The 14,067-nt window shown below is 42.0% G+C and overlaps 2 protein-coding genes across 8 annotated transcripts in view; one reads left to right on the top strand and one right to left on the bottom strand.

Moving 5' to 3' along the window:
• Positions 1 to 11,773, bottom strand: part of LOC309607395 (uncharacterized protein) — a gene marked incomplete at its 5' end in the record, with an annotated part of 81,233 nt that extends 69,460 nt beyond the window's left edge. Inside the window, 2 exons of the mRNA XM_082345828.1 lie at positions 11,148 to 11,177; positions 11,570 to 11,773. Of these exons, the coding sequence (XP_082201954.1) occupies positions 11,148 to 11,177; positions 11,570 to 11,773 (234 nt within the window). The remainder of the gene's footprint in view (positions 1 to 11,147; positions 11,178 to 11,569) is intronic.
• ULK4 (unc-51 like kinase 4) overlaps positions 11,483 to 14,067 on the top strand; it is a 538,746-nt gene continuing 536,161 nt past the window's right edge. For 2 of the 7 annotated variants that reach the window (XM_082348362.1, XM_082348363.1), the window contains exon 1: positions 11,489 to 11,887. The gene's annotated coding sequence lies outside the window, so the exon portion shown is untranslated. Of the gene's footprint in view, positions 11,888 to 14,067 lie in introns of all 7 variants that reach the window. The other 5 variants (XM_082348367.1, XM_082348368.1, XM_082348366.1 and 2 more) reach the window with 5 other exon arrangements.

The following is a 14,067-nucleotide window of genomic DNA, read 5'->3' as shown; positions in this document are numbered from 1 at the left end:
GCCAACAAAAGCACAAAGCCCAGGGCAAAGTGCAGGAGTGCCTACGTCAGAGCATCTTGGACATTCTGAAGAAAGCGTGAATCTTTTTCCTGAAAAGTCAAACTTGAGTCAGCTTCCATTCAGAAACCTTGTTTGAAGCGGCCTTCAAGGTCATACATCCCAGTGCCAAGCAGGAAAAATGACACACTATTCGAAGAAACTTGATTAAGTCATTGTTTCCTTTTTTCCCCTCTATTTCAAAAGCTTGTTGGATAGAACACATTTTATTGATTCTTTTCCTCCCCCTCTCGATTGGTTTGAAAGTTTTGCAAACTATTTCTATTTCTTTAATATTTACCCTTAAAATTTTAACAAATTTATATTTCTTTAAAGACGTAATCTTACTTGAGGATGTACTCTAGGAAAACAAACAAGAATGAACACAAATAAAGAACGTAATCTTTCACACGCAAAACGTGATGATAAAATACAATATGTGCCTGGAGCATCTGGGAGTGCCAGCAAGTAAGAAGTGCTCAAAACACAAAACCAAACCCAACCCACAGTGATAGGGTATGTCAAAGGGCACAGGAGTTCACTGAAAGAGCTTCCAATGGCCAAAGCTGAAATAATTTGAACCACAAAATAAAGTAGTATTGGATTATAACCCAAAGTACAAAATAAATAGCCATGAATCCACACTGATATAGATAAATGATTGAATAAATAAATACATGGGGAAGCAGAGACAAATCTCTCACGCAGAAGAATTCCCGAAGAAATCACTGTACGGTGGAAAAACCTGACAACCACCAGCTCAGCTAGGCAATCAAGGTTTTCAACAGTGATGAGTCAGCTTGATAGTATGTAATTTTGATATGATGTGATGAGAATGGCACTTTGCCTCAGTGGTCATCCTCTCCCAAACCCACAACCTCAGCCCAATCATGAGAAATATATTAGAAAAATCTCAGTTGAGGGACATTCTAAAAATATCTGACCAGTACTCTTCAAAACTGTCAAATTCATCAAAAACAAGGAAAATCTGAGAAACTATCACAGCCAAGAGGAGCCTAAGGAGACACAACAGCTGAGTGTAATGTGGTGTCCTGGATAAGATCCTGGAACAAAAAAACAAGAACATTCAGTAAAAACTCAGGATATCTGAATAAAATATGGACTTTAGTTAATAAGGTATCAATATTTTTTCATTATCAGTATTTGTGAAAAATGCCCCACACTAATATGAGATGTGAATAACAGTGGAAACTGAGTGTTGGTCACATGGGAACACTTTTACTATCTTTGCAATTTTTCTATGAATCTAAAACTATCCTAAACTAAAAAGTTTACTTCAAAAATGGGGTAGGGCTTCCCTGGTGGCGCAGTGGTTGGGAGTCTGCCTGCTAATGCAGGGGACACGGGTTCGAGCCCTGGTCTGGGGGGATCCCACATGCCACGGAGCGGCTGGGCCCGTGAGCCACAACTACTGAGCCTGCGCGTCTGGAGCCTGTGCCCCGCAATGGGAGGGGCCGCGATAGTGAAAGGCCCGCGCACCGCGATGAAGAGCGGTCCCCGCACCGCTATGAGGAGTGGCCCCCGCTTGCCGCAACTGGAGAAAGCCCTCGCACGAACCGAAGACCCAGCACAGCCAAAAATAAATAAATAAATAAAAATAAAAGTAGCTATAAAAAATTAAAAAAAAAAAAATAGGGGTAAACATTGAAATTGGTATAATTTAAGGTCTAAATAATTTTTAATAATGTGTTGAGAATGTTTAATGCATTGGTTTTTAAACAGCCATTTCCATTAACAGTATTATTTAAATGTCAACAAAATGAATGACTTGAAATTAAGATATAATTTCTGCAAAGTCTGGACTGTTATGGGAGAAGGAAGAAGATGGAGAAAGGAGATCAGTCTAAAGGTTTCATCCTGTGTAAGGTATGATTTTGATGGAGACAGGTAAGTTTTTTTTAGATATTAGGGGTTATTGCTAGAGAAACTGAGGTATAGCTGTAGAACATCCAAATCAATAGAGGGGAACAGTGATAAAGTCAAAACAAAATATAACAAGAATAAGGCCAATGAGTAACCAATGGTCAGAGGAAACATTAAAAGGTAAATCGTCCTTTAGAAAGAGAAGACTCTCAGACAGGGTGAAAAAACAAAGTCCAACTTTCTGGTGTTTATGAAAGCCACACCCAAGAGAACACGATTTTTAAAAAGTTGAAAGTGATGGGAAGGGCAAATATACAACAAAAGAATGCACAATAAGTTAAGAAAAGAAAAAAAGAGAAAGCACAGGTGACTATTAATATGGCAGCAGTGTCCTCAAATTCTGTACACCTGCCTTTCTCAGTCAGCTCACATTCAACCTGAGTCCACATCCGGCCTGAGTGCAAGGATTTGTGCCCTTCCCCCCAGTAAACCTGAGGATCCTGAAAACTTCACATTTTCCAAAAATCCATGCCATTATTCTCGTGACTTCTTGTGCTGGGCCTCTAAATGACCCATTGCAGGCCCCTTGCCTCTGCAGATCTCACTAGCCAATGCCACTTTGAGGCCCCCCAGCTGTCTGCCTGAGCACAGCTAATATAAGGCTGTCACGTTTAATTAGAGTTGACTAAGACCTGCGGAGTGTAATTACACGTTAGCCCAGTTAACCAGATGGAAAGACTCGATGTTGTGATATGTCATTTATCCCCAAATTAATCCGTGAATCTTATGTAATTCCAATCAAATGCCAAAGAAATCTTATTTTAAGGAAATGACAATATATCCTAAAGTTCATATGGAAGAAAAAATACCTAAGAATATACATGACAATTAAAAAAACAATCAAGGGGTACTAATTTTGACCAGAAAGCAAAATATGACATAAAGTGACAGTAATTAAGGGGTTATTTCTGTCATAAGAAGAGACGAATTGCACAGAACTGAGAGTAGAAAAGCAGAATAATGTATCTGTGAGATTTTAGTTTTATGGATAACAAGACACTATTTTCCCCTCATTATAGTAATCTAGATTCTTAAGGGTCCTGGATAATCAAATAGAAACTGTTTTACTGGAAGAAAACTGTATTAAGTTTCATTAATCCTATGGTGCCCACTGTGACATGGGTTTTAGGCAAAATCCTGGGCCAAATCAGAGAAAACACTTTTCAAAAAAACCACTTTTCTCTAAGTGTTCCAGTCTTCTCTAATTTCTTCTTAGTTCTTCTTCCTCTTCTTAAAGAGATGATCCTGATAATATATCCCTAGGGGCCTCACTTCATCCTTAGAAATTCCAAGATTAACAGTCACCACCAATAAAATCAGCCATTTTTTAAAAAGTTATATTATAAAAAATTTCAAATATAAAAATAGAATCATAGGGACTTCCCTGGTGGTCCAGTGGCTAAGACTCCGAGCTCCCAATGCAAGGGGCCCGGGCTCGATTCCTGGTCAAGGAACTAGATCCCACATGCCACAACTAAAGATCCCACATGCCGCAACTAAAGATCCCACATGCCGCAACGAAGATCCCGCATGCCACAACAAAGATCCCGCATGCCGTGACTAAGACCCAGTGCAGCTAAATAAATAAATAAATAAATAAATAAATAAATAAATAAATAAATAAATATTTTTATAAAATAGAATCATATAGTGAGCTCCATGTATTCACCACCAGCTTCAAGAATTATCAGTGCAGAGCCGATCTATCTCTATCCTCACCTAATCCCCTCATCCCTTGAATTATTTTGAAGCAAATCCCAGTCCCAGACATCATATAATTTCACTCATAAACATCAGTGTTACAACTGGGGCAAAGATTAGACTTAGGGTTAAGGTTAGGTCTAGGGTTGCAACAGAGTGAGTTTTAGGGTTATGGCTTGGGCTTGGCTTCGGGCAAAGAGAGCCATAGGGCGGAGGTAGGGCTAAATCCAGCATTATAATTAGGATTAGGGTTAAAGCCAGTGGAATGCTCATATGGTGAATGTAGTACATGTTCTTGATTTCACACCCAGGTTTTCTTTGCCTGGCTAGTGTGCACATCCTCCATTCACTCCCTTCTTCTGAAATTTACTCTTATCTTAACTGTAACAACCTCAACCCTGGAAATTAGGTTGCCCATCCCTAGTAGCCTGCAGTCACAGTTTGACTGTTACAGGCATTCTAAAGTGACACCCTTGCCTCAAGGTGGGACCAGCTCTGGGGTGCAAATTTTGGTTCCAGGCTCCCTGTGGGTTCAGGCCTATTGTAGTCTCCATTGCTTAGCTCTTCTCATGCCCTGTCTTGTTTCCCTCACTGCCCTCCCCCTACAAGCACTTTCCCAGTAAATCACATGCACAAGAATCCCCTTCTCAGGTTCCACTTCTAGGCAACTCAACCTAAGATAGTGATCAACAACCCAAATATAAGAAGGAGATTAATGTTCTGAGCTGTCAAAAACTGACAATCACCTGCAATGCTTATCTCAATAAGAAAAGGAAACAAGATGCATAACCCCCAGTGACTACATATCCTACTCCAGGGACAATATTTTTCTCTCTCTCCTTCCAGTAAGCTCAAGGAGGCAGAATCCTATTTTTTTGTTCACTGCTTTAGCCTCAGGAGCTAATGTAGTACCTGACACATAGTGGGCCCTCAATATATATCTGTTGAATGAATGGACAGTTGATACATATGATTCCTCTGATCTTGCACCTAGACTACTGCTGACTCCAGGCAGTCGCGATGCCAGACTTTTCTCTCATAATTTGAGGTTCTTTAGCTACAGCCAGGCCGTGAGAGAGCTCAGGGCCTTGACTCGAAATGACTCCCGGTCACACACACCGCACTGCCTTGCCTTAACCATTTTCCTTCTCTTTATCTTTTGTCATCCTTGCCCCTTCATTCTCTGTGATAATTTTTCTTTCTTCTGTATTATTAAAATTTAATACCCAGGTGATTAAGAACCATCTCCAACTGGTTCAAAAATGGAGAACTCAATGGAGCAACTTTAATAAGCTAGCGACAAACCTCAATGTGCTTATTAAAAAATGGGTCTGTAATGGAGGAGGCACCACAAATTCCCGAGGAAAGGAAGAATTTTAGTGCTAGGATAATTGGTTAATTATTCTGAGGGGTGATAAAGTTATAACCTAATTTACCAATGTTCATCAAAACAAATTACAGATGGACTAAGTAATCGGATACCAAAAACTGAAACAAGTAGAAAAACAGGTGAATAACTAATCTCCATGTGGGAAATGCCTTTCTAAGGTTAAAAATAATTTTTAAAAAATCACAAAGGAAGTGTTAAACCTTTGGCACCACCCCATCACATATGAATTTATCCTCAGGCAAAAAATCAGAGATACTTGCCAAGATGGAGGTATAAAAATGTTCATTTCAGTGTTAACTATGTATCAGGAAAGAGGAAAAGAAACTGGTGTTTACTCTGGACAAGGAGAGTGTGCCTCTCCTCTCCCCTATCAGAGACTGTTAGGGAGGTTGACCTAGTAATTTGTAAGAGAAAAATCTGAACTCAAATAATCTGCAGATTCTTTGCACTGCTAAAGGTAAAAGTCAGGAGTGGGAGACATTTGTTTAGGCAAACTCCTCAATGACTTCGCTGATGATGAAAGGTTAGATTAGGTTAGTTCTGTCTAGAGGGAGGTGAGTAATGGATAGAGAGTTCAGATGCTCCACCAGATAACATGCTAAGACTTACAATTTTCCCCTGAGGACAAGGAAGAAAGGGAGGTAAAGTCCTGGATGAGTAGAAGAGGTGAGAAAACAGAAAGAGCTATAGGCAGAGTCCTAGGGGGGAGGGTGGTGCATGGTTACCTGTGGGAGGACTTGCAGGCTGTAGATGGGCCACACTCCATTTTGTCCATTTAAATTATAAGTGTATAAATAAAGTACACACATATATAAAATATAATTTAAACATATATTCATTTAAATTACATGGTGTACAGATAGAATAGGTAGTACAGTTATGTGCTTCCAAATTAGAACTGTTCAAAATGCATCTCTTATACCCAGTCCTGCACCCATCCACCCACTTCCCCTCCACCGAGTCAGTAGTTATTAGTTTCTTGTCCATCTTTCAGGAGATGGTGGATCTACTCTTTTATATATGAGCCACATATATTCTTGTCCCTCTTTATTTCTTTCCACAGATGGTAGTCTACTACACTCAGTGTTATGCACCTTGCTTTTTCCCCTTAATCATTAGTCTTGGAGATATTTTCATATCAATGCACAAAGAGTAAATTCATTTCTCATTTAATCAGTCTCCTGTTGATGGACATTTGAGCTGTTACCAATTTTTAAAAATTACAAACAAGGCTGTAATGAATACTTCTGTGCATACGTCATTTTGCAGATGTAAGAATATCTCCACTGGATAAATTTTTAGAAGTAGAATTTCTGGGTCAATGGGGATGTGCATTTATTATTTTGATGGATACTGACAGATCGCTCTCCCATCAGCAATGTGAAGGTGCCTGCTTTCTAACACCCTTATAAGCATCGTGTCTAGCATTCACTTAAAATTTTTATTGAAATATAGTTGATTTACAATGTTGTGTTTCAGGTGCACAGCAAAGTGATTTAGTTATACATACATATGCACACATATATTCTTTTTTAGGTTCTTTTCCATTATAGGTTATTACAAGATACCGAGTATAGCTTCCCTGTGCTATGCACTAGGTCCTTGTTGGTTATCTTTTTTTTTTTTTTTTTTTTTTTTTTGGTTATCTATTTTATATATAGTAGTGTGTATATTTTAACCCCAAACTCCTAATTTACCCCTCCCCCACTTCCCCCTTTGGTAACCAGAAGTTTGTTTTCTATGTCTGTGAGTCTGTTTCTAACACTTTTCAGCTGTTTCCTTTCTGGGTTGTAATCTCCCTCTGTTATTGCCACAACTTCAGTAAAACCTGTTTCACACAGTAACATGTGCTTTGGGGAAGGAAGAAGAAGAAAGCACTGCCAGGTACATGAGGGAAGTCAGGGCCAGAGGTGGATAGGATGTGCTGGAGATAAGACGGTCGGAAGGGACCAACCATTAAGAAATTTGTTGCAAGAAGTGACCAAAAAATACATTTTCACTGGAAATCTAGTTCATCCAGGAGTTGCCACAGTATGTGCGGTGGATGTTAGAGTGATTAATTTTGTTATTAAAGGAAAGAGACATCCTAGGAGGCCAGACATTTTACGGGCAATGGGTTAGTATTATAAGGTTGAAAATCCCCCATCCAAGAGGGAGGTGGTGTTTGGCTTTTCATGAATAAGTTGGTGCTGGAAGGATGATCACGCTCCCTCCCAGGCCTTCCAGAGTGATGGGGTGCAGCAGTCCTGAGGCTCCAGGACTCCAGCTTCTGTCTCCAGGAGAATCTGTTCCCTGAAGGGAGGGCTGGAAACCCCATGACACCTTGGCCAGCCTCTGTGTCCAGTTCTCTGGGGAAATGACAACCTGGAAGAACATCATAGAAACCATCTCCTGCCCTCTCGGTTTATACCCCTGGTTAGTGGATTCCTCCCCACCCTCCATTCTGTTTCATTCATTTCTGTTTTTATCTTTACTAATGCTTTCCTTCTATTTCCATGGGGATCATTTTGTTGTTATTTTTCTAAGCTCACTGTCCTTGAGCTAAACCTAACAACAAAGAATTGGCAAATCCACAACCATAACGAGTAACTTCTAAAAGTGGTTCTCAGGAACTGGCAGAGCAAGCAGGACAAAGCAATGTAAAAGGAGGATTTGGGGGCTTCCCTGGTGGCGCAGTGGTTAGGAATCTGCCTGCCAATGCAGCGGACACGGGTTCGATCCCTGGTCCAGGAAGATCCCACATGCCATGGAGCGGCTAGGCCCGTGAGCCACAACTACTGAGCCTGCGCGTCTGGAGCCTGTGCTCCGCAACAAGAGAGGCCGCGATAGTGAGAGGCCCACGCACTGCGATGAAGAGTGGCCCCCGCTTGCCACAACTAGAGAAAGCCCTCGCACAGAAACGAAGACCCAACACAGCCAAAAATAAATAAATAAATAAATAAATTTAAAAAAGGGAGGATTTGGAAGATTTGAACATGCCAGTTAATAAGCTTGAAGATATGCATCTGAAATTTTGAACCCAACAAATAAAAAAAAAAATCTTCTTTTCAAACTCCTGTGGAACATTTAAAAATATTGACCACTGATTAGACCACAAAGGAAATTTCAAAAAATCCCCCAAAGCCAAATAACATACAGGCCAACCGCAACAACAGCAAAATTTGTTAATTAAAACCAAACAAAACCCTAACTCTTAAATATCTCTTAAAGAGAAAAGATAATGCAAACTATGGATGCTATACCTTTTCACATCTATAAGGCTATTAATTATAATTTTGAAGTTTTAGTCCGCTCTCTGCATTGTTTTTGTTTCCTCTGAGTTACTTTATTCGTTTGCTTATTTTAATCTTTGTCTTTAATGGAGTCTTTCCTTGTATATCATGATATTTCTGGCTATGTGTTCACATGCAAGGGTAAGGCACTAAAAGGCTCATTCAGTGTTTATTGCACATTTTGAGTGTTTATTGATTAATGAACTTCATTTTGTGTCAAGGCACTGAAATAGCTCTTTTATTGGGAGAACTTGCCTAAGCCAGGTGTCAGTATTTTCTCTGGGGCAAATCTCTTTTCCCAGCAAGGAACCTTCCAATCTTTGCACCAAAGATGAGAACACTAGCTACTGCCATCATTCTGGTCAGGAAGGTTCAGAAGGCATTTTCTATCCTCTAATGCTCTAAGTCCTTCATTCATGTCATTAACAAAGTACTTCCAAGTTTTTATTCTGAAAGCAGAAGCAAGGGCAGAGAGACACTGCCCAGAGTGTCGAGTCAGTTGGTAGCAGAGGTGGAATTCCTTTCATCCACTACCAGGATGAGGATTAAGTGCCCAGAGACTCACATGTTAGTGGCTGAGTTGGGGTTACTTCTGCTATAGATCCTCTGCTTATCTGAAGCCAAGTGCTTTCTGTGTTCCAGATGGAAAAGCCTCAGATTTTCCATCTGATGATGATTTCTTTCCTTGTTCTTAAGTGCCGTTATGGTTTAAGTCCTGATTCAGTCATTTTAGTGAGGCTTTGGGAGGCTGCATGGTAAATTCATGTGTTCAGTTCCTTGAGTCATGAGTCCAACTTATTTTGTGAGGACAGTTATAGCCTTTTACAAGTGTCCCGGTTTGGCTTCCTTCTGAGTAGAAGTGGAGCATCTTTCTCAGGTTCCCCAGTTGTCATAAGAATATGTGAACTTCTTCAACACAGGTGCTGCATATTTAACTGGCTTGAAGGAAAAACTACACTCCAGGTATTTTTCATGGTAGATAAACCTGGATTTAAAGCTCTTCTATCTTTAAAAGTTGTGACCTAAGTGTAGCAGTGTCAATGGAAGGTTCTCTGCTGAGCCTCTACTCTGAAAGCTTCCCCAGACTAAACAGACCAAGAGGGCCGAGTGCCCTGAAGCATACCCATTCCTGCAGAGGCCAGCGGCATTGAATGGGGTAAAGCTATCTGCTTATGTGGAGGGAACATGAAGAGGAATCCGCCTATGAACTCAGTGTTTACAACAGTGCAGCTTTTCACAGCACGTGTTATAGACCTCGGGGATGCATTTATTTCAGGAATAAATTTTTCCTGACTAAACGGTTTGCTTTTACTTTGTAGCCAGTGAAGATTTAAGATTTTCTCTCTAATAGCAGCTAGAATACACAAAGCCCATTTCAGGGCCCATTCTGCACACTTACCGTCATTCAGAGCCTTCAAAATATGTATTTTTTTTTTTTTTTTGTATCTTCTCTCCAGGATCCAGGTGAATTTTCTTAATTTGTTTGCCCTTTCCCTAATTTTTTTTTTTTGCCTAACTTTACATGTATTATTATTTTGCATGCTTCTTCGAATGAAGAAAGATAACCAATAAGTGATTTTTTTTCCTCCTCTGCAATGTCTAACATAGTGCTTTGTTCAAAGGAACTTTGTATGTGACTGAATGAAGAGATTCTTTATGATAATCTAGACAGTAGGAAGAGGAAGCAGAAGGTATTTCTGAGAGGAAGAGGTTGCATGTAATTCAGCATTTGGTATCCTTCATGTCAGATGCATTCTTACCAACTATAATGAGAAGGAAAATCTAAAATTGAGGTGAAAGCAAAGGTCACCCTGAAAGTGCCCAGGAATTGAAGCAATTAAGAACATGGTGTTTCAGCTCGGCCTTGTTCAAGAACCTAAACAGCACTCAGCTGTTTTTTATTTTTTGAAATTGAACTAATGCCTGTTGAGGTCCTACCTTTGGTCCAGTGGTGGTCACTGAGCGGGGTTCATGTACTCTCTAGCTTGTGTTTGTGATATTGTCTTAAAATTATCTATAGCAGTTCTTAAACTTTTCTGGGTCATTGGTACCTTTGAGAATCTGATCAAACCATGGACTCTCCACCCAGAAAAATGCACATGCACACAACATTTTAACTGCCTTGGCAGGTTCATGTATCCCCTGGAGGCATCCAAAAAACTTAGGCTAAGAAGCACCAGGATTTGGTATTGTTTCTGACATGAACGCTTAGGCTGTCAAAACTCGGAATAAACTAGTTGATATTTCATTGTATGTCTTGATTAATTAGGAGGTGATAGATGAGGAATTTTTTTCCACATCAAATCTCTTAAATACAAAAAAATGACAATAATGTCTAATGTAAGACTCCTGAGAAGGCAAGAAGGGTTAGAAGTCATAGAATAGGAGATGTGGTTAACTTGAGATCAGAGAGAGGCACGGTTCCTACACGTAAAGGTTTGCAAAGCGTGGTTCCTTATCGGCAACATCCACATCACCTGGAACCTCGATAGAAATGCGAAATTAGGGGCCTCGTCCTGATTTACAGAATCAGAAGCTCTGTGGGTGGGTGGGCTTGTTTTAACCAGCGCTCCAGATGATTCTGATGACAAAGTTGATAATGTCTGCGCTAACTCGCATGGAAGAGAGGAGCTGGTGTTAACGTTTCTGGTGGCTGGAATTTGAGAACGTGGAGCTTTGAAAGTCATAAGCAACCAACTGGAGATGAGGGATCTGGTCTGTTTTCTCATGTACAAGAAAGAAGGTAATTCATAGCCTTCTTTTTTCTAAAGGGTCAGGAAGCCATTCGAGGAGCCATTCGTTACCCGGATGATGTCGTCACGTCCACCTGAACTCTGGAGGGCGTTAGAAAGAAAAAGGATGTAAGGAAACGGAGGACAGTGGGTGCAGGAATAAATGACGAGGGCCCAGGACTCCACTGCCACCAGCTATGCAACTACTGCCCAGGCAGTTCCCCTCCCCCCTCCCAAGCCCCCAGTCCCCACACACAGTTAGGATAGACACTCTCCAACACTGCCGCCCACTTCCGAGCCTCAGCCAACGGCTACTCAAAGTGCTCAGCCAGTCAGCGCCCCTGCGCTCCTTCCGGCGTTCTGCGTGCTGCCCTGGAAACGGGATGGGCCAATCCAAACGCGGAGGGGTGCAGAACTCGCAAGGCCGGTCGCCGACGCTCTGAGCCCTGCACTTTCTACCCCTATCTAGGGTAGATCGGTGGACTCGTCCTAACGCTGGGCGCGAGGCCGTTGGAGTTGAGGGAGGTGCCTAGCGGCTTCACTTCCAGGCCCCAGCCAATGGGAACCGAAATGCTCAGCCAATCAGCGCCCTGTGCTCCTTCCGGCGTTCTGCGTGCTGCCCTGGAGACGGGCAGGCCGAATGCGAACACAGAGGGGTGCTGGACCTGCACGGCCTCACGCTGTCCGCCTTGCTCCATTGCTTCGCCCCTGGCTTTTGGCCAGTGGACTCGTCCTAAGGGGTCGGGGGCGAGACGCGCGCACTCGCGGCCGGCATCCAGTGGACCTGCGGCTTCTCCCCACCGTGCTAGTAGGTGAGCGGTAGTGGCGGTTTTAGAGGCCACTAATGTGGGTTCCTGTCTCTTTCAGCGTTTGTTGGAGAGACTGTAGGCCTGTAGGGGAGCCGCCCACCACCCTCTCTCCCTCCGTGGACCCTGTGCCTTCAGCGCCCCCTCTTTCTTCGGGTTCTGCTTCGTGTTTGTGTTAAACCCTACACAACTTTTGGTTCAGGGTACGCGGGACACCTCTTCTAGACCTGGGTTCGGGAGATGCGCTTTATAGACGCCCCGTATTCGGAGTTTTATCCCTTAAGACTCTGACTTAGCTTTCCGGGTTCTAAGCCGGCCTCGCTGACTGATGTCGGTGGACGTGGGGAGGCAGTGAAAGCCGCCAGTTCGCTGGCCGCGATCTACTTGGGGTGGGGAGGAGGAGCAGGTGTTTACGTAGCGACTCAGAGCCTACACTTTCGACGTCAGACCAGGCTTAAAGCTTGCAGTTGATTTGGTTCGAAAAGTGTTGCGAGGAGGAGCACCTGTTTAGTGCTCGCCGCCTTTTGTGCCCTCGGGAAAGGTTGACTTCGCCTGCGGTTTTCAAAGGTAGCGCGCATCCGGATGGCGAGTTAAAACGCAAAATTGCTGGACCCCGTTTCCAGAGTTTCTGATTCAGTAGATCTGGGCCCAGGGCGAGAATTTGCATTTCTATCGAGTTCCCTGGTGTTGCTGATTGCCGCTAGAGAGGGAGTTAATGATTTGCAGGTGGGGATGATTAAGAGGAGGGTTCACTCATGTCTTTACCAGCGTGCCGTTACCACCTGAACCGTTTCAGAGTTTGTTGAATGTAGGCTCTGTCCGCTGAATCTGAAGTGCTTCAGTTGCTCGTATGTGTGAATTCCTCTGACTTCTGGCTTCTCAGATGATACCTAGGTGAACTTGTAGATTAAAAGAGACTTAAAAATGCACCATGCTTTTAGAAAATGTGGAAGACTAAACTGTGGTGTCTGGGAATGCACACTACAGTGAGAAAACTATAAAGAAACGCATGAAAGTCAGGAGAGTGATTACTTTTGGGGAGTAGGAGTTGTTATTGTCCTAGGCTCAGGGAAGGGATTCTGGGGTCGCTGGCAAAGAGCTATTCCTGATCTGGGTGATGATTATGAGGATGTCTCTCTTATAATAATTCATTAAAGTATACATTTATTTTGTGGGTTTTTCTGTATTTGTGTTTTATTTTACAAGTTGAGGTTACAAATGTTAAAAAAAAAAAATGCATATTAGGAAGTCTAAGGTGAGGCACATCCCTGGGGTGAGTCAGAAAGAATCTTAAAGTCATGGGCTTTCAAATTTGGAAGATAAACTTAGAAGATCATCTGATCCAATTTTTATTTTAGTCTAAGGAAGTTGAGCCCTCAGAATCGGGAAGTGCTGCAGGTAATAAACGCTTGTCTAAGCCTAGTTTGTAATTGATGTGTTTTGTTAATTTCTGGCTGCCTGCTCTGCTCCGATGCCTCTATTCAGTGAAAGATTGAGGACATGAATTTGGCCTGACTCAAATTCAGAATTTTAAGATTTTATTTTTTTTCTTGTGGCCTAAAACCTTGTTTTCAAGGAATCACTTACTCATCTTACATAAAAACTTATTATTTCAGCGTCTTATTCTGATGTATCCTAATGTACCAATTTGTGAACATTTAATTAAGGTCTCTGGTTATTTTTTTTGCCACATAATTACTCCTGTTAAGGCTGCATTTTAGTGGGTCAGGACTCAGCACTGGTTCTGTTTACCTGAACCAAAAGACTGGCACATATTTCTCCAGGAAAGAGGGGTTTATTTGGCATCAGCAGGGAATCCCAATTCGGGGTGTGTAACCATGAGAAGCCACCGTGCAATTCCCCAGCATGGCAGGGAAGGTGAAAGCTTTCTTAGAAAAAGGAAGTTGGGAGGGCTGTAATAAACAAAGAATCCATGGCTTTTCATTGAGTTGAGTCCTTGCCAGCAAAGAAGAGGAATCTTTCTTCTTCTTGTTGGGGTCTGCTATCTTTGCAGGGCATGAGAGCTCCCCGCTTCTGGTCTTCTAACTCTAATTGAGGTTTCTGTTTATTAGTTTTTTACACTTCTCCCTTTTGATCAAGATTTTTCTCTGAAAGCATTGCTGATCAAGAGTCAGGTTTTCTAGTTTCAGGGGCTTTTTGTCCCTCAATGTCGGGAAGTGTCTTTC

Source organism: Balaenoptera borealis (genome assembly GCF_965194805.1).
Source record: "Balaenoptera borealis genome assembly, chromosome: 12".
In the NCBI taxonomy this organism is placed as follows: domain Eukaryota; kingdom Metazoa; phylum Chordata; class Mammalia; order Artiodactyla; family Balaenopteridae; genus Balaenoptera; species Balaenoptera borealis.
Note: the sequence above shows the minus strand (reverse complement) of the source record. Positions and strands in the feature narration are given on the sequence as shown.